The 21572-nt window shown below is 43.7% G+C and overlaps 1 protein-coding gene and 1 long non-coding RNA gene across 2 annotated transcripts in view; both read right to left on the bottom strand.

The window, feature by feature from the left end:
- LOC136519736 (uncharacterized) overlaps nt 1-21572 on the bottom strand; it is a 140375-nt gene that overhangs the window by 47525 nt on the left and 71278 nt on the right. The gene's annotated exons all lie outside the window — the stretch shown is intronic.
- On the bottom strand, nt 1471-1770 carry LOC136521180 (uncharacterized). Its single transcript, XM_066514882.1, has one exon. The coding sequence runs from the start codon at nt 1768-1770 to the stop codon at nt 1471-1473; it is 300 nt and encodes a 99-aa protein (XP_066370979.1).

Below are 21572 nucleotides of genomic sequence, written 5' to 3'. Positions count from 1 at the left end.
ATGGCCTGAACAGAAACTATATTTTCAGACATCTGAAATATAGCATGTCCCTAATTTTGAGGTTAAAATAAAAGTATCCTACTAGGTACCGCAGCATCCGCTCAGGAGGGGAAATCTTGTTTGGATAAAGCATGGCTCATGTTAGACTGTTTGTTTCTACGTCGTGAGAGCCAAAGCATAGCCGTTAGTAACACTATTGTACTCCTTCCATTCGTAGATAGATCAACTTTTAAGGCTATTCTAAATTAAATTTTTAAGTTTCGTCAAATTTATATAAAAAAATATTTATGTTTATGATATCAACTCGCTCCTTGTCTAAAAAGAATACTCGCGGCTTCAACAATACCTTGGTCGAGCGGTTTAGCAACACCATTGACTCTCTCACCCTCCTTGAACTCCCCCTTCTGGACCGCTTGTTCACCAGGAGCAGTAAACGGGCCTCACCCACCATCACGCGTCTGAACAGACCATATTCTATCCGATTACACTCCAACCTCCGGTGATGAAAGCAGGGATTTTGTTCCCTGGGTCACGCTAGCAAGGCGAGCGACAGAGGTATGAAGAGAACCAAGCAGACTCATAGGGACTGCTTGGTGGTATTCCAAAACTTGTCTTGTCAAAATTAAGATATGCCTACAAAATTTGCTGTTAAAAGATGAGCACACCAATGTTTATGACAAAAATCTTGACAAGTCACAAGGAACTTCTTTAATGACTAAGAAAAAAAGTGATCAATTCCATGTCTTGACACTCAACCAAATACATGTCTATATTTTTTTTGCTGAACTAAGTAGGCTCATAGTCTCCACAAGATTGACTTGCCCTAGCCACCTGGTAAATGAGTGTCCATGTTTTGATTGCGCCAGAAAAATAAATCAACTCTTAATTCGCTCTTACGTTTTTCCCACAAAAAATGCAACACGATCGCCATAAAAGAATCGTTTAGGTCTCGGACCCATTCGTAGTTGACTAGTATACTTGTTATTGAAACACTTACAAAAATATACAATACATAAAAATAATAATGTATTTTACCTAGAAGCTTATAATAAATGGTCCAAATCACACGATTCTTGTCTAGCTTTTATTTTAGTGTAAACCTAAACTTCATGATATCGCCCACACGGCGGCGGCGACAGCCGAGGGCATGACCGCAGCCTCTTTCCACGCGAAGAGCACGGTGGTGAGCGCCCAGACCTCAACGTTTAAGCCAACGCCTCCGGCATACTACAGTACAGGAGGCATCAGAGCAAAACTCAGGTTCCATTCCACCACCATGGCCAACACAACCATTAACACTCCCTCAAAACAGAGGAAGGAGACAAAACAGAGACTCTGTTACAGGTAGTGTTTAACATAGAAACAGAAAGTCGGAAACACCATAGCAAGAAAGTCGATCCTCCTTATTAACTAGGTATAGATCACACTCAAGACTAGTCGTACCTCACCATGTGCAATCGACCGATGAAGCTAGTTCCATAGGGTGAACAAGTGCTTCAGGATGATGGCCATGGCGGTGGCGGCCAGTGCGGCGTGCGGGAAACGTCCTGCCGCTGGCACCAGGGCGAGGAGGCACACGCCGAGCAGCCAAAGGAGAAGGCTGAGGAACGCCAGCAGCATGGGTTCGGCGGAGGTGGTTCCGATTCCGATGGTGGCCACCGCGCCGAACAGCATCAGCACGCGCGCGGCGTCGAGGAAGAGGTTCTGGACAGCCTCGCGGTCACCTGCGGGGACGACGATGGCGGCGGCGCCTTCCACTCGGTTGGCCATTGGCGCGCGGGGGCTTTGTGATGCGTAGCCGATCGTTGCAGTACTTATTGCACTCTTTGCTCCAAGGCGCCCTGTCCCAAATCCCAGTCAGACCATCGAAGTCTTTTTCGATGTTGTCTTTTTGACGAGGAATTTTATCCGCATCCATGTGGGGCTTTCCTTAACTTTGTGGGCCAACACGAGACGCCAAGCAGGCTAACAGCAACTTTCTACATTCCAAATTATAAGTCATTACAAAAATCTTGAGGAGTCAAAATATGTTAAGTTTAACTAAAATCATAGAGAAAATCAATTTATAACATCAAATATGTATCCTATAAAAATATAATTAATAAAGAATATAGTAATATTTAGTTGGTACCATAAATATTATTATCTTATCATATAAAATTGGTCAAACTTAAGGTACTTTGCCTCTTGAGGTATTTTGACTCTCCAAGATTCTTGGATGACTTATAATTTGGGAAGGAGTATCCGCCGAGCATCGTCTAGTGCGCGAAAAGACCCCAGGTGGGGAGATCTCCGGACCAGGTTGCCTCCGTGTCCGTGCACGGACCGTGGAGTGCTGAGATGAGATTTTGGGTGGTTGAGTTGTGGGTGTGTGTGGCCATTGCTGCGTAGGCGCCAAAATACTCGCAAAAGCCAAAGGGCAACCTTGAACGACAGGGAGGGCGCAGCTCAATATGAATCTTGCACCCGCAGAAACTGAGCTCTGCTACATTCGTTATGCAAAAAGAAAAGAAAATAAATTGATTCTAGCAACAGTATATACACAGTGTCAGCAGGAATCCCTACCAAAGACACCCTCGGAGTGCAGCACCATACATAGGGCTGTTGTTACTCGAGAACGCACTTGGGTTTTTTAGCCCGCGTACGTATGTGTCGTGAGCAGAGCTTAGTTTTTGGCTCACGGCCGGCCGCTGGACACTGAGTGGCTGGCGAGCGAAACCCGCGGCCGCGAGAAGCTGACAGGGGGAGGAAGGGCCCGTGCGTGTTTATTTTGCCGGGGTCGACGGCCTACGCGGCGCAACAAAGCAACGCAGCTGCCTGGGGACTGGTGGTGAGACGTGGACGCAGCGGCCAAAAACGCTTCGTTTTGGCGTGTCTACGCCCGTCGGCGGTGGAGCCGCGGAGAAAATATGTGCGCGCGGGCGCGGGCGCGGGCGGATGCGTTTCCGAGCACCTCGGCCCTCGGGCGGGCGCGTTCGTCCTGGGCGAACGTGACAAAGATCTTTGGACTCTGCGCCGCGCGGTCCACATGGGGTACTTCACCCGCATGCAGAGCGTACTACGATTCTCTGGTCCAGGTGCTGGCATGTTGCCGGATGCTCGGTAGCCGGTGTTACCGTGTCCGGCATGGTGACAACTCTCTCAGTAGTACTGTGCTCCACTACCACTGAAGTAGTATAGCCGAACATACTACTCATATGTAAATGAAATCTTACAGTTTGTTTGCAGCTGGATTTGAGAGATTTGACCTTGAAAATCCATTGAATGTGCATACTCACGCGATTACATTATATATCAGGACAGTACTTGAAGTACTGTGTCCAGCGACCTTCGCTAAACTATACTACAGTATTTGTTCATTCGTTGACACAATAGAAGTCCTTAAGAAAATAGTCAAGGTGTCTTTGGTAGGGATTCCTGCAGACACTGTGTATACACTATTCCTAGATTCTTAAAAACCAAGAAGCCGTTGATACCCAGTTTTTGTCAGTTTCTTGTGACCATGTGAGCAATAAATGAAGCTAGGTTCTTATAAACCGGAGGATCAAACACCCCTACCAGTTTTTTCTCAAAATCCAGATTTTAAAAACTAGAGGCAAAAACTGGTTTTCAAGAATCTAAAACTCATCCAAACAGGGCCTTATTAGGTTTTGTTGTAACACACGGACACGTTTGCTAGTAAATAATAATCTTTTGTAAAGTAAATAAGATGACTTTCGATACAAAAAAGAAAAGGGATCTCCTCCAGCCTTGTTTTGCTACTGAACGTTGTTTGTTGGTCAAACTTGGTATTTGAACCCTACTCAATGGCGGTTGGAGATATTTATTGTGTACTCGGTCTGTATGTAACACGTTCGGCCCCGTTCGCTTCGCTGAAAAAAGAAGCCAAAACACTGTTCCGGCTGATTTGGTGTGATAAAAAAAACAATGTTCCGGCTGAAAAAAGAAGCCGAAAAAGCCGGATTATAAGAGAAGCGAACAGGGTCACTGCGTTCTTGACCGGGGAAACTCTTATCCTTCCTGCGCAAGATGTGCTGTCATACCATGTTTTGAATTCGATATCCAAAATTTTTGGACGCCTTCGAAGTTTAAAATATTCGTATAATCTTTTACTATACATGCGTATATTGAGTAAAAAATATACAACATAAACAACAAAAGTATGAGTCTAGAGTTATACATTTACAATAAATCATATGCATTAGTGTAAAATGAAATTTTAGATTTTTATTTGGTCACCCTAAAATTTGAGAAATTTTGAGGAAAAAAATAAATTTTGAACCATGTCATATAGCCTCATTGGTTTATGGTTCATGTTGTTACTTACTCCCTCTGTTCCAAATTATTTGTCGCTTTTGGTTTTCATACTGCAAGTTTGACTTGATTTATAGAAAATACGTGCAACATTTGTATCTCCAAATAAATTGATTAAAAAACTAGATTCAATGATCTTTCCAACGATAGCAATTATGTACCATAAATGCTAATATTTTTTAATATATATTTGTCAAAGTTGTTTCTCAGAAAGCGAAAACGACATATATTTTGGGACGGAGGGAGTACAAGACGAGTGCAATATTTGTGAAATCTACTTAAGGAATTGTGCCACTGTACTGCTCATGTTGTGTACAGGCAGTGTACGTACGTAGCAGCAATGCGATTCCCTTGCACTCGGTGCGACTTGTGAAATAGTGAAAGCATCACGTTAGTTACTACTACTTGTGACTGTGAAAGCCATCAGCCGAGCGCGCGCGCCTTGTCTTGTACTAACCAAGGGATAGCGACAACGCGAGGCACTAGCAGGTGCGTCTAGCATGAATCCCCGTCAAAATTGAAAAGCGCCGACGAATGCCGAGCGCAGTTTCGTCTATATGTAGATAAACCAATTTCTAGGGTATTAAGTCAAATATTTTTTAGTCTAACTAAGTTTATAAAAAAAACAATGTCTATGACACTAAACTAGTATCACTAGATACAATATAAAATATATTTTTATAATATATTTATTTAGTATCATAAACAATGATATTATTTTTTAATAAAGTTAATCAAATTTAAGATAGTTTGACTTTAGGTGATTCTAGGAATTGAATTATTTTGAAACGGAACTAGTATCATCATAAACCTTCCGCCGTTAAGCCGTTTATACTTTGTTTTGTTGACATGTCACTTCATCGTCTTCTTCTAAGCCAAAAAAGTGTACATGCACTAGGTAAAATTAAATAAACCGAGCAGGCTAATCGCTAGAAACGTTTTGAGACGGAAGGAGTGAATTTGAGAAGGTTAGCCATCCACTAAGGGCATCTTCGATGGCTAATTAGTATAAGCTAGCTCTAATTATATCATTTTATATTTTATTATGAGAGCCTAGAGAGAGAGAGAAAGTATCTCTTCATTAAGATCTAGTTTCGTGCACGCATTCAAAACCATTTTTTTTAGAAAAAGAAAAATTTATTTTGGCCTCCGCATTTTCCAAATCATATGAAGCTGTTATATAGGGCTAATTGTATTATGAGCTACTACTTTCTCTGTCCAGAAATGATAATCATATTTGACCACAGAACCCAACCAGCGAACATGTTGTATATTTCTAACGTTTATACTTCTAATGTCTACATTCCCACCTCTAGCCATGGTAACACCAACATGTTATCCTCTTTTACACTGAAATCTTTTGATCTCTTCTTGCTTCCTTTCGTAGACTGAGAGGCTAACATTTTGTCCTTCAGGTGAGATACCAAAATAAGACACATCAAAATCAACCTCAGCGCTGTCCACATTGCTCCCAAAAACATCATTGAAGTTGGGCATTTCCATCTTCCTGCACTGCAAAGTACATTGCAAACTAATTCAATAAGAGTTGCTGAATTAAACAAGCCAAATCAATTTATTATTGCAAAATCAATTTCAATATACGATGTTCAGTTGCACAAACCGTAAAAACATTCATTACATAAATGCTCTCACTCTCTCTTTGACCCTATATGCTCTCACGAAAAGGTTAAAAAATCATTTGCCACGTGCTTTTAGCTACTTGTCTGAATTCTATGTCTGTCACGTTTAATACCTGCCTAGCGGCACAAGCAGGAAGCAGTCGTACTCTGTTTTCTCTGCTATCTACTTCCTCCTCTCCCTCTCTATCACGGTGGATGGCATAGCAGCACAAGCAGCAGATCCCCGTCATCGCGTGCAGTGCTTGCTGCTCAGGCACAGAGCAGTAGCGCGGCGGAGCGAGCTGCCCAACCAGCGCGCGAGCCGTGCTTGCTGCTCCAGCTGATCGTAGCTGCGCGGATCTATAATGTCCTCCCCACGAAGGGATCTAGCAGATATGGTCTCTCTCTCTCTCTCTCTCTCTCTCTCTCTCTCTCATCGTCTCTACTGGTACTCATCGTCTCTACTGATACTAATGCAATTGGAGGATTGGCGTACCTGGCCGATGATGTAGCCGGACGACAGCGTCGGAGACTGGCAGCATCGACGCAGAGTAGGCGTGAGTGGACATGTCCGAGCGCGCGCGCAGGCTTGCGGTGGTTTTCCATCACCACCGTCTTGATCGGGGAGGGGATCTCGTGCTTCCGCCGGCGGTGCTTCAGCCCGCGGTGGTGCGCGTCCAGGCAGTGGAGCAGTGCCCGGACATGACCAGCGCTTGCAGGAGGCACGCCCCAGGCCGCGGCGGGCATCGCACGTGGATTAGGAAGGAGCGGTGGCGACTGTCGCATGTTCGTCGGTGGGGATAGGGAGGGCGAGGTTGGGGGCCTGGTTCGGGGCGGCAGCCGCGGATCGGGATGGGGAGGGTTGGAGGTAGGGGCGGCGCAAGGAAGATTTTTAATCTGAAAAAAAGCAATCGGTGAAAAAGAGGGGGAGGGGATCGAACTGTGGCTGCGCGGGAGCGGGCGAGGCGTGGGAGGACATGCGAGGGATGAGGAGGTTGACACGCACAACATGCACCGTTCGACAAGCAAGGAGAGAGAATGTTCAGAATAGGCCCCGTTCGGCTTATCTTAAAACCGGCTTGTTCGACTTCTTTTTTCAGTCGGAACAGTGTTTTTCTCTCACAACAATTCAGCCAGAACAGTGTTTTCAGCTAGTTTCAGCCAAATTTCAGCAAGCCGAAATCTGAACAGTCTATTTTAAAGATGTTATTTTGCTGGGTATACTTTTCTGAGTGGATAGAGTATTTGGGAAAGAAAATGTTGGTGAATTAGTTGGGTAGAAGAATGCCCTAAGCTGAGAGAGCTATACCAGTTTGCCAGCTGATGCAGCGGCTAGAGGCAAGGGAAACCGAGCTACGGCAGTGTGCAGTGCAGCACGAGAGCGTGCGTGTCCGGTGTCCGCTAGCCCGGAGACAGACAGGGGCGGAAAGGGAGAGATTGAGCTGGAGCAAGCGAGGGATTCAATGTGGAGTGCGATGCCGATGCGTCGTGGTGGTAGATTATTGGGGAGAGGCTAAAGGCTCACCGCCAATCTATAAATAGCTGCCACCTCCCTCGCCTTTCCTTTCCCTCCAGTCCTCCACCCCGACGCCCCATCTCTTCTCTTCGTCCGCTGACCTTCTCTGTATCTCTGGCCTTCGTCTCCCGAACGCAGCACACTGCGCGCCTGCCACTCCGACGACCCACGCAATGGGCGACAAGGCGGTGGCCGTCGCGCCTGAGGCCGACGAGCCAGAGGTGATCGGCGCCCGCGCCGAGCTCCTCGACCACGTTCAACGCCGCCTCCTCTACGCCGGTCGCATCTTAGTTGCCGGCGGCTGGCTCGTCCTCACCTACGCCTTCAGCAACCGCGCCGCGAACGAAGAGCACGCGCTCCTCGGCCTCGCGCTTCTGCTACTCGGCGTGTTCCTCATCTTGCTGGCGCCGGTGGCCAACCAGTTCCCGGGAGCGGCAGGGGCCGGCGCAGCCGTCGCCGACGCCGTCCTCTTCTACTTCTTTGCGCCGCCGAACTAGCTCCTGGTACGACGTTGTATGCGCGTTCGCACGTTGTGGTACGTCGTGGTAGCAAGAAAATAATACGTATTAAGCTAGCGCCATTAGTATGGTTTGCATGTGTTAGATTGAGCTGCCCTGTGTTCACTCTGCTTCCTTGCTGCATGCTTTGAGGCCTGCGAGCCTCGTGTGGGCTTGTATCGTATCGTACCTTTGCTTATGTATTACCAGGGACCTGTGTACTACAATTATCACAGGTCTGCTATCTGTGAATCTTATGTACTGTTATCGTGGTTTTCTGTTCAAATCTCTTCGGGTTTGTGCAGTTTTCCAATTCACGTGTTTCGTATCATCACTCTGTTACCGTCTCTGTTAAATCAATCCGCTAGACAGGTCAATTGCAGCTCTGACGCTCTACTTGACGCAAGGCAGTTCGATGAGTTGTGGGGCCAAACGACCGAACCTCATCTTAGCCACCTTAATTACAAGAGCAGGACCGATTTGCGTCTCAGCCTCTCACGAGTCACGAGTGGCGTCAGCATCGCCCTCTCACTATTCACCAACGAGTGGCGTCAGCGTTGCCGATTGTTGCACTACTTAGGTCAGTCCCAACGAAAAAAACCAGTAGTTTTTATAACATAGGACATCGCACAAAAAAAAGTACTGTTTTTCAACCCATGGTTTCTATGAGTAATAATTATTTTCTCTTTCTCTCTCCCAACTCTATCTTCTTCTTCCAATGAGAGTGCGACACGAGCTCCCTAGAAACTGGTGGTTTCTCCCCAATGGCGATTTCATGGTTTCTTGGTGCATTGGGTCAAGAGTAGACCTGATTTCTTCACGAGGAAACAATTTCTATGATTTTTGCTCTCTTTCTTCATTAATTACGTTGCCATGTCAGCGTTTTGCCTACGTGGCAAGTCATTTAATGAGGATAGAAACTATCATCAATGCACCATTGGGACTGCCCTTATTGCACTCTTTGCTCCAAGGCGCCCTGTCCCAAAATCCCAGTCAGACCATCGAAGTCTTTGTTGTCTTTTTCATGAAGGAATTTTATCCGCACCTGTGTGGGGGCTTTAGTTAACATTACAAAGACCTATGGGTGGACGCATGCCGCATGCGGGGGAGAGCATGTGCCCTGCAGAGCAAACTTAACTTTCTGGGCCAACACGAAATGCCAAGTAGGCTAACAGCTACTCCCTCCGTTCCAAATTACAAGTCATTCTAAAAATCTTGTTGAGTCAAAACATGTTAAGTTCAACTAAAATCATAGAGAAAATCAATTTATAACATCAAATATGTATCCTATAAAAATATAATTAATAAAGAATATAGTGATACTTAGTTGGTACCATAAATATTATTATCTTATCATATAAAATTGGTTAAATTTGAGGTACTTTGACTCTCCAAAATTCTTGGATGACTTATAATTTGGGATGGAAGGAGTATCCGCCGAGCGTCGTCTAGTGCGTGAAAAGACCCCAGGTGGGGAGATCTCCGGACCAGGTTGCTTCCGTGTCCGTGCGCGGACCGTGGAGTGCTGAGATGGGATTTTGGGCGGTTGAGTTGTGGGTGTGTGTGGCCATTGCTGCGTAGGTGCCGAAAAACTCGCAAAAGCCAAAGGGCAACCTTGAACGACAGGGAGGGCGCAGCTCAATATGAATCTTGCACCCGCAGAAACTGAGCTCTGCTACATTCGTTATACAAAAAGAAAAAAAAAAGAAAAGAAATTGATTCTAGCAACAGTGTATGCACAGTGTCAGCAGGAATCCCCACCAAAGACACCCTCGGAGTGCAGCACCATACATAGGGCAGTTGTTACTCGAGAACGCACTTGGGTTTTTTAGCCCGCGTACGTATGTGTCGTGAGCAGAGCTTAGTTTTTGGCTCACGGCCGGCCGCTGGACACTGAGTGGCTGGCGAGCGAAACCCGCGGCCGCGCGAAGCTGACAGGGGGGAGGAAGGGCCCGTGCGTGTTTATTTTGCCGCATATGTCTTGTCGACGGCCTACGCGGCGCAACAAAGCAACGCAGCTGCCTGGGGACTGGTGGTGAGACGTGGACGCAGCGGCCAAAAACGCTTCGTTTTGGCGTGTCTACGCCCGTCGGCGGTGGAGCCGCGGAGAAAATATGCGCGCGCGGGCGCGGGCGGATGCGTTTCCGAGCACCTCGGCCCTCGGGCGGGCGCGTTCGTCCTGGGCGAACGTGACAAAGATCTTTGGACTCTGCGCTGCGCGGTCCACATGGGGTACTTCACCCGCATGCAGAGCGTACTACGATTCTCTGGTCCAGGTGCTGGCATGTTGCCGGATGCTCGGTAGCAGGTGTTACCGTGTCCGGCATGATGACAACTCTCTCAGTAGTACTGTGCTCCACTACCACTGAAGTAGCTACTCATATGTAAATGAATTCTTACAGTTTGTTTGCAGCTGGATTTGAGAGATTTGACCTTGAAAATCCATTGAATGTGCATACTCACGCGATTACATTATAGATCAGGACAGTACTTGAAGTACTGTGTCCAGCGACCTTCACTAAACTATACTACAGTATTTGTTCATTCGTTGACACAATAGAAGTCCTTAAGAAAATTGTCAAGGTGTCTTTGGTAGGGATTCCTGCTGACAATGTGTATACACTGTTGCTAGATTCTTAAAAACCAAGAAGCTGTTGACACCCAGCTTTTACCAGTTTCTTGTGACCATGTGAGCAATAAATGAAGCCAGAATCTTATAAGCCGGAGGATCAAACACCCCCACCAGTTTTTTCTCAGAATCCAGATTTTAAAAGCTAAAGGCAAAAACTGGTTTTCAAGAATCTAAAACTCATCCAAACAAGGCCTTATTAGGTTTTGTTGTAACACACGGACACGTTTGCTAGTAAATAATAATCTTTTGTAAAGTAAATAAGATGACTTTCGATACAAAAAAGCAAAGGGATATCCTCCAGCCTTCTTTTGCTACTGAACGTAAGACGGAGGAGCGCCCATAGGTTGTTTGTTGGTCAAACTTGGTATTTGCACCCTACTCAATGGCGGTTGGAGATATATATTGTGTACTCGGTCTGTATGTAACACATTCGGCCCGTTCGCTTCGCTGAAAAAAAAAACCAAAACACTGTTCCGGCTGATTTGGTGTGAGAGAAAACACTGTTCCGGCTAAAAAAAGAAGTCGAAAAAGCCGGATTATAAGAGAAGCGAACAGGGCTGTTGCGTTCTTGACCTGGGAAATTCTTATCCTTCCTGCGCAAGATGCGCTGTCATACCATGTTTTGAATTCGATATCCAAAATTTTTGGACGCTTCGAAGTTTAAAATATTCGTATAATCTTTTACTATACATGCGTATATTGAGTAAAAAATATACAACATAAACAACAAAAGTATGAGTCTAGAGGTATACATTTACAATAAATCATATGCATTAGTGTAAAATGAAATTTTAGATTTTTATTTGGTCACCCTAAAATTCGAGAAATTTTGAGGAAAAAAATAATTTTTTTAATATATATTTGTTAAAGTTGTTTCTCAGAAAGCGAAAAAAACAGATATTTTGGGACATAGGGAGTACAAGACGAGTGCAATATTTGTGAAATCTACTTAAGGAATTGTGCCACTGTACTGCTCATGTTGTGTACAGGCAGTGTACGTACGTAGCAGCAATGCGATTCCCTTGCACTCGGTGCGACTTGTGAAATAGTGAAAGCATCACGTTAGTTACCACTACTTGTGACTGTGAAAGCCATCAGCCGAGCGCGCGCGCCTTGTCTTGTACTAACCAAGGGATAGCGACAACGCGAGGCACTAGCAGGTGCGTCTAGCATTAATCCCCGTCAAAATTGAAAAGCGCCGACGAATGCCGAGCGCAGTTTCGTCTATACGTAGATAAACCAATTTCTAGGGTATTAAGTCAAATAATTTTTAGTCTAACTAAATTTATAAAAAAAAAATCAATGTCTATGACACTAAACTAGTATCACTAGATATAATATAAAATATATTTTTATAATATATTTATTTAGCATCATAAACAATGATATTATTTTTTAATAAACTTAACTAAATTTAAGATAGTTTCACTTTAAGTGATTCTAGGAATTGAATTATTTTGAAACGGAACTAGTATTATCATAAACCTTCCGCCGATAAGCCGTTTATACTTTGTGTTTTGTTGACATGTCACTTCATCGTCTTCTTCTAAGCCAAAAAAAGTGTACATGCACTAGGTAAAATTAAATAAACCGAGCAGGCTAATCGCTAGAAACGTTTGAGACGGAAGGAATGAATTTGAGAAGGTTAGCCAGCAACTAAGGGCATCTTCAATGGTTAATTATTATAAGCTAGCTCTAATTATATTATTTTATATTTTATTAGGAGAGACTAGAGAGAGAGAAAAACTATCTCTTCAATGGTTAAACCATTTTTTTTAGAAAAAGAAAATTTTCTTTTGGCCTCGGCATTTTCCAAATCATACGAAGCTGTTATACAGGGCTAATTGTATTATGAGCTACTACTTTCTCTGTCCAGAAATGATAATCATATTTGACCAGAGAGAAAAAAATAGTATTAAGATAATTATCTTAGAACTAGTAACTATCTTTTATTGTTACTAGTATATTACCCGTGCTAACGCTATGGTGATATTTAAGACAACACAAATTAAACAACCAAAATGATGTATATGCTTTGATGATTTTTTAAAAAATCATCGATCACACATTATAATATTATAACAAAAAAACATGATTCTCGTGGCAACCTGACATACCAAATAAAGATTACTTGCATGACAACAATGATATCAAAATATAGTAGATAAATAAACAGGTCTTTGCATGACAACAAAGATAGAGAATTAACATCAGCCAAAAATAAACTGAAATTGTCACTAAAACTGTAGCAAAAGAGTAATACAGGCAAACATAGCTCGAAATATGCAGGCAATCATAAGTCCAAATATATAGTCTTCAATTTAAGAACCATGAAGTACATCTAGGGTTGTGTTGCTGCTCAGAAAGTGAAAGGTCCTAATATAGATAGAGGGGGATGAATAGCCTATTCAAAAATCTACAAATCAACTAGAGCCATTTGATTAGTATGGCAAATAGCGTAATGCAAACTTGCTCTAGCTCTACAAGGGTTGCAAGCCACCTATCCAACAATTCTAGTTGCAATGATTACTTAGGCACCCAAACTTGCTATGTAACTACTCACTAAGAGCTCTCAATCTTGCTACTCTAAAGAGCTCAACTAGATGAATGACAATAATAAAGCAAGCTCTCAATTCTAATTACACTGAAGAGCTTGTATCAACTAGTTTGCAAGAATGTAAATAGGTGAGTAGGGTGATTATACCGCCGTGTAGGGGATGAACCAATCACAAGATGAAGATTAAGCCAATCGCCGGGAGAATACAAATGATGAGAGACAACCGATTTTTCTCCCGAGGTTCACGTGCTTGCCAACACGCTAGTCCCCGTTGTGTCAACCAACACTTGGTGGTTCGGCGGCTAAGAGGTGTTTCACAAACCTCGTCCACATGATAGGACACCACAAGAACCGACCCACAAGTGAGGTAACTCAATGACACGAGCAATTTACTAGAGTTACCTTTCGGCGCTCCACCGGGGAAGGTACAACTCCCCTCACAATCACCGGAGACAGCCACGAACAATCACCAACTCGTGCCAATCCTCCACCGCTGCACCGAGCCGTCTAGGTGGTGGCAACCACCAAGAGTAACAAGCGAAATCCGCAGTGCAACACGAATACCAAGTGCCTCTAGAAGCAATCACTCAAGCAATGCACTTGGATTCTGTCCCAATCTCTCAAAGATGATGAATAAATGATGGAGATGAGTGGGAGGACTTTGGCTAATCTCATAAGGTTGCTATGTCAATGAAAATGTGCAAGAGAGTGAGCTTGAGCCGACCATGGGGCTTAAATAGAAGCCCCCACAAAATAGAGCCGTTGTACCCCTTCACTGGGCACACTACGGGCTGACCGGACGCTCCGGTCAGACTTGACCGGACGCTGGCCCTCAGCGTTCGGTCGCCTGATGGACGCCACGTGTCACTAGCTTCAAATGATGTTCATCAGATTTCAACGGCTACGAAACTGACCGGACCCTCCGGCAAAACTGACCGGACGCTGAAGCCCCAGCGTCCGGTCGTTTCCAGTAAGCTCCCCGAGGCGTATTTTTTTCAACCGGACGCGTCCGGTCCACCTTGACCAGACACAGACCAGCGTCCGGTGCAATACCCTAGGTACTGTGCAGACCCGTCAGTTTGACCGGACGCAGCCTATCAGCATCTGGTCGCTGAGTGACCCAGCGTCTGGTGCAATAGACTGATGCGCGTACCCTCTGCTGCCACTGACCGGACGCATCGGTCCAGCCGAGGCCAGCATCCGGTCACTTGCAGCGACCTCCAACTTTTCTGTCTAGGGCGCCGGTGGCACCGTCGGACTGTCCGCACTCTACGGGCAGACACTCCGTCGGTGGAGTTTCTTACCCTTGCACCTAAACTTCACCACCCTTGATCAAATGTACCAACCACCAAGTGTATCACCTTATGCACATGTGTTAGCGTATTTTCACAAACATTTTCAAGGATGTTAGCACTCCACTAGATCCTAAATGCATATGCAATGAATTAGAGCATCTAGTGGCACTTTGATAACCGCATTTCGATACGAGTTTCACTCCTCTTAATAGTACGACTATCTATCCTAAATGTGATTACACTCACTAAGTGTCTTGATCACTAAAACAAAATGGCTCCTACATTTTATACATTTGCCTTGAGCCTTTTGTTTTTCTCTTTCTTCTTTTCCACATTTAAGCATTTGACCCTCACCATGCCATCACCATTGTCATGATCTTTGCCATTGCTTCATCACTTGGAGTAGTGCTACCTATCTCATAATCAACTTGATAAACTAGGTTAGCACTTAGGGTTTCATCAATTAATCAAAACCAAACTAGAGCTTTCAATCTCCCCCTTTTTGGTAATTGATGACAACCCTTATACAAATATATGAATTAAAGTTCATTTGAATCCATGTTGCTTGTCCAAGCATATTTACCATGTGTAAAGGATATGGACAAGTTTCATGAACTCCAAATGGTAGCAATTGCTTCCCCTACATATGTGCTAAGAGTTTGGATTGTAGCTTTGCACATATGATTAGATAGGAAACATAGGAGTTAATTTCTACCAAATGATGCTAAGGTATAAGAGATGGACCTTTGAAGCGTGATACCAATCGGAGTGCACCAATATACCATCCTTAGCACCATTAGTAACTAGACATATACAAGAACTAGAGTACCCCGTGAGATCAATCATTACATGCAAGGGTCTAGTTTCCATAGAATGATCATAAGTCTAGTTACTTAGCCTATGCATGCTAGTTTTTCATTTCAACATTCAAACCTACAACTAGCATCCACCACACAAGCATGGATATTTGAAATTAAAACTTATGCCATGCAAGCAAACATATGTAATGCTCATTCAAATGCACCATACAAGTTTGTGAGCTTGCTCCTCCTATTTGTATGCTCAAAATTTTAATTGATAATTGATCCCTTTCTTTTTGTCATATATTAACTCTCCCTTTTTTTTACTATCTTTGTACACCATTTCTCCCCCCTTTGTCATCAATGCCCACAAAGGCTTAAAGTATAGATAGGGGTGACCTCAAATTATAGATATGTTGGGGTGAGACCATGTGAAATGAGGATCATTTTCCCAATTTGGTTCAATCTAGATTACTTGCAAAAGATATTTAACTCAGTTTGATCCAAGGACAAGCTTCTTCACACCTCCAAATAAGGGTTATCTTGTACCATGTTGAGTTAAACACTTATAGCTCATTTTCTAAATCAAACACTAGGTTTGCAAGCCCATAAACATGTCATATGCTACCACTAGATTATTTTAAACATACAAGCAATAGTGGTACCATACAAGCATCAAATTCATTTGATTTTCATGAATAAGCCTATTCAAATGTGAAATATGTCTAGATGCACTAATCATGTCCTTAGCAAGGATGTATGCCATGTCAATCAACTTTTACCTTGGATTGCTTGAAGGAGAGGCATGTCATATAATGGGGGTGCATCAACACATATTGGAGAAGTCAAGTATGTTCAATTCATTCCTTAGCTTGCAAAACCTCTTCTCATCAAGTGGCTTGGTGAATATGTCAACAAGTTGATCTTCGGTGCCCACGCTTTCTATGCAAATGTCCCCCTTTTGTTGATGATCTCTTATGAAATGATGATGGACATCTATATGCTTTGTTCTTGAGTGTTGAACCGGGTTGTTGGTGAGCTTTACGGCACTTTCATTGTCACACAACAATGGCACTTGCTTGAACTTGATTCCAAAATCACTCAAGGTAGCCTTCATCCAAAGTAATTGAGCACAACAACTACCGGCCGAAATGTACTCCGCTTCAGCGGTTGAAAGTGCTACACTATTTTGCTTCTTTGATGACTAAGATACAAGTGATCTTCCCAATAGTTGACATGTGCCCGATGTACTCTTTCTCTCAACTTTGCATCCCGCAAAATCAGAGTCCGAATATCCAATCAACTCAAATCTTGCTCCTTTGGGATACCATAATCCAACATGTTGTGTATGCTTCAAGTACCTCAATATTCTCTTAGTTGCCTTCAAATGACTTTCTCTTGGTGAGGCTTGAAATCTAGCACACATGCATACACTAAATATCACATCCGGCCTTGATGCGGTCATATAGAGTAGGCTTTCAATCATAGACCGATACATATTTTGATCCACCATGTTGCCACTAGTATCACTATCCAAGCTTCCACTTGTCCCCATTGGTGTACTAATAGCTTTACTATCATCCATTCCAAACTTCTTGAGCATGTCCTTAATATACTTGCCTTGACTTACAAATGTGCCATTCTTCATTTGCTTAATTTGAAGACCAAGGAAGTAACTAAGCTCTCCAATCATAGACATCTCAAACTCACTTGCCATCATCTTGCCAAACTCCTCACAAAATTCTTGATTTGTTGATCCAAAGATGATATCATCAACATAGATTTGCATTACAAACAAGTTATTCCCAAGCTTCTTGGTGAAGAGAGTGGTGTCAACCTTTCCCATCTTGAATCCCTTAGAGAGTAGGAAATCCCTCAATCTCTCATATCATGCTCTTGGTGCTTGTTTCAATCCATACAAAGCCTTTCTCAACTTGTAAACATGGTTGGGTTTCTTTTCATCTTCAAAACCGGGAGATTGCTCAACAGACACAAGCTCATTTGTAACACCCTAGGTGTTTGTCACCAGTTAAGCAATGGGTTTGAGCTCAATCATGACATGTTCAGTGGTGATGGAGATGTCAAGGTCAAACCTATGGGAATGAGCCCCAACCTAAACTCGGATGTTGCACCCTTGCTTTACATATAGGCCCTTTTAAAGATATATGCTTGGCTAGTGTTATTGGAATATCTTCATGTGTCTCATATCAATACCCATCTATAAGGATCACTGGAAAAGTTTCATGAAGTTTGGAATCAAAAAGTCACATGAAATGATAAGTTATATCCTTATTGGAATGACTTTACTAAGTGCTTGAATTGCACTATTAAGTGAATGGAAATGTAGGTCATCAACCAAACCTTGCAACCTTGCCCAAATGACTCTAATTGAACTCCACAACAAAAGTCATGAAGGGTTCGTGTTGAGCCGAGATCAAGAAAATGCATCAATCGGTCAATAACTCTAATTTAAGCTATACAGTGACGATACTTTGACCTATGTTGACCACCAACCTATAGTGCTTGCATGGAGTTGCACCTTAAATAAAAGTTGAAGATTGAGTAGAGTAGAACAAACTTTGTTTTTGGAACAAGAGCCAGATCAACTTGGAACTAAGTCAAACAGAGGCTCGAAAATTGAATCAGCGGCTGTTTTCAGACTTAGAATTTTTCTAAGTCTGGAATTCATCGTCGTCGCCATTGGCATTCCGCGTTCTCCGAAATTCGTTAAGAAACTTGAGTTGGTCCAAAAATAAATGTTGAAGGTTATATTATGGAGAAGAGCATGCAAAAAGTTGGAACTCGTTTGGCTTCGTGTTGATGGTTAATTCTGAGTTTTTCCTAATCACCATCGTCACGCTGACAAACCAAAGTTAGGAGCACGTTATCTGCTAAACCATAACCCTAATGACCATGAACCCTTAAGCAAAGTTGGAGAGCATCAGGTGTAGACGAAATTTCATTTTTGGCCCATGGACTAATTCGGACCCGAGCCCGCCCAAAACGGCGTCCCACCTTCCCCACTCCGACGCACGCCACCTATTCGCTGAATTGCCTCTATGGGCGACGCGCGTCCGGGAGCGTGGCAGCCATGCATGAGCTCGCCCCTGCTCTCTGCCGCGTGCCCCGCGCCTCACTCGGCATAGTGGAGCACTAGAGCGACCCGCCGAGCTACTTTCCCACTCCCTCTCTCGCTCCTCCTCGCTCTACCTCGCTCCACTTCGCGCCTGACCGTGCGTCCGCCATGACCGATGGGCCGAGCTCGCCGTCGCCGCCGTTCCCTGGCTTCCGAGCCCCCTCATGACCCACCGCGTGAACCAACAGCTCCGCCTCTTCCTCCTCTACGACCGGCGCACCACCGCGGAGCCGGAGACCACCGGAGCAGCCCGACCGTCGGGACAACTACCGTCGCCGCACGCTGCTGCAGTGGCCGTGCCGCCACAGACCATCTCGGGCCGAGCTGGGTATCCCAACGCGTGCGCGCGGGCTCCCTGGTGCTTCCCCACCATTCCCCCGCCGCCACCGGCCCTTCTCCGGCCGCCACCGGCCGATTCCCCGACGTCCTCTGTTCAAGTTCACGTCAGGGACCCCGTGCTTGAATTCGACTAAGGGGAGGGGTCTAACTGCGAAGTCTGTGACTCAAATGAATAGTGCCGATAAGGACCCATTTGCAGTAAATTTGCTGAATCTTTGGAAATTCATAGTAATTCATAGAAAATTCGTAAAATAGCAAATGAGGACTTTTTGAAATCTTTATGAAATTCTCTATGCATTAGATCTATAATATGGCATGTTTTAGTTTCAATATTTTGCGATAAAAATAGATTTGTGCAGTAAGGTTGTAATGCTAGTTGAATTTATTATTTTCCATAACTACAGATCTAGGGCTCCAAATGAAGTGAAATTTTTGTGGCATGCTAATCATGTGATAGTTGATGTGTGGTAAAAATTTTATGAGTATTGGATGAAGTATGAGTGAGTTATTGGTTTATCTTGCTCTCACATGATTTCTTGCTTTAGCAACTTGTCTTTTTCATAGAGGTTGGCATACATATTCAAATGGAGTGAAATTTGTACAGTAGACTATTGAGAGGATATGTGAGCCACTGTAATTTTTGTAGAATTTATTGTATACTTTTGGTATATGTTCATTAAGTCGCCTTGTTATCTAAAATAAATTAAGAAATGCATTAAAAGAATTTATTTGGTCATGGAAACAAGTTTTTCTGGTGTTCTTTAGTCATGTGTGACATGTTGGTAAAGTTGGTTTTGCCTAATTATGTGTTTGCAACATAAGTTAATATTTATTTTCTTGCAAATATGGTTTCTGGACAGATTTGGGAACTTAGCAAAGTTCTTCATGATAATGTGCTTTGTTGTGAAACTTGTTTATATAAAAGTTGTAGATAATTCATGTGTCTAGCTTCTGTTAAAATTTGGTGTCATTTGGCCAAGTAGTTTGTGAGTTATGCCTGTTTAAAGTTAGGTTTCAGAAATGGCTGCTCTGTGTCAATTGTGGACCAATTTCTATAAATGTATAATTTTGACCTACTTAACTTATGAATCATGCTATGATGGTTACAGATGAAATGTAGATAATTTCATAAGCTTTCCAAAATGTCTTCTTGCAAGTCATTTGGATTTGTGTAACTCTAGTTATAGCTAAATCTTGTAGCTGCTGTTTGCGTCCAGAAATTGGCAGATTCCAATTATAGTGTTTGCTTGTATATTGTTAAGTGTGACTTATGCCTTGAATGATGACTGAGTTAGAGCACCTGAGATCTTGAGAAACTTGTGTCATGCTTGGTGTGGTCGTTTTCTTTGCCATCTTAGCATGATAGATTGTGTGATGTTTAAGTTAAGCATCGCAAAGTACTTAAGTGTGTTAGTGTAAACTATGCTTGTCTTACTTGCTATTTTGTGATGCGTCTCATGGTACTATTCTTCATATTTATGCACTTGTATATTGCATCTCATCTAGGTACGCTAGATGCACCACGTGAAGGACGTGATGTTGGAGCCAAACCCGAAGACAGCGTTTGATGGATCTATCCCGAAGATGGAAGGACTAAGCAAGTGCCATGACCGAAGGTGTCACCAAGACGGTGCAAGCTAACTGAACTGACTTGTGTCGGATCCCAGGCAAGCCCCAGAGCATATTAAGCCTCCTAATTTTCGAAATACAGTTATAGTATTATTGTTACATATATATATATTGTTCCATTAAGTTTAGGTGTTGGATGCAAACACTTGCTGCATTGGTTATCCAAATCCTTGTCCAGATATTGATACCCTGAATCCTATGTAGCTCAGGCTCGTGTAGTGCTTAGCCCTGCTTAAACACGGTAGAAGTCAGGTGATTTCTTGTCACCTGCGAGATATAGGAAGATACATATGGCACGGTTGGCTATATTTGCTATCGTGGAAAAGAACCAGTCTTAATTTGAAATGAAGACCGGACGGAGGCTTGCCGGTTTGTAGTGACTCCGTCTGTGTCGCTTAAGGACTGAATCTTGGAGCCTTTCCTGTTCATGTTGAACGCATGCCTCTCTCTTAGTTGGCCGGGTCTGGAGACCGACCACGAAGCCGAGTAGCTCACCTCAGGCCGGGAGTCGATAAGTATAAAGTGCGCCTCGGAAGGGAGCCATAGGCGTGAGTCCAAGGGCAGGTGATTTAAAAGTCCTGATCGTCCTGGCAGAAGGGTAATCTCTGAGAGTGCTGGCGCTGATCGAACCCACGAATTTGGTTCCTGAGTTGTTCCAAAGGTGACCCACGGCTACCCTTGCTAAGTATGCCAGGGTGAGAGTTAGGAATACCCCCTCAGCTAAGTTGTAATTCGATTCGAGTCGCCGTCTCTCCCGGTTAGTGAGAACTTGACGGGCTTATCTCCAAAGTAGATACACTAAATAACATAATGGTTCAGAAATGATGATATGATGATGACAACCTTATTATACCTGCTATGGTTAATATTGATTGCTCCTAATAAGTGAGTGCTCTAGTACAGGTGCTAATCTAGTGGACAGGTAAATGATGATAAGCTTGATGCTAAGTTTAAATTGGTCACTATATTCATAAGCTCTTTTATGCAACTGTGTCAAGCTAGCCCACCTCATAAGCCTTGCATGACCCTTGGTGTCATTTGTTTTGGTTTCCGACGGGTAAGTCTGGCTGAGTACATTTGAGTACTCAGGGTTTATCCCACCATGTTGCAGGTGAAGTTCTCGGCCTATTGAAGATGGTGGCTAACCGCCGATGGGTTCGGTGATTCTATAGTTACTTCTCATCTATATGCTTTTGTCGGATGATGTCACTTATGCTAGCAATGTATTTGGAACATAT

This window comes from Miscanthus floridulus, chromosome 18 (assembly GCF_019320115.1).
Source record: "Miscanthus floridulus cultivar M001 chromosome 18, ASM1932011v1, whole genome shotgun sequence".
In the NCBI taxonomy this organism is placed as follows: Eukaryota; Viridiplantae; Streptophyta; class Magnoliopsida; order Poales; family Poaceae; genus Miscanthus; species Miscanthus floridulus.
Note: the sequence above shows the minus strand (reverse complement) of the source record. Positions and strands in the feature narration are given on the sequence as shown.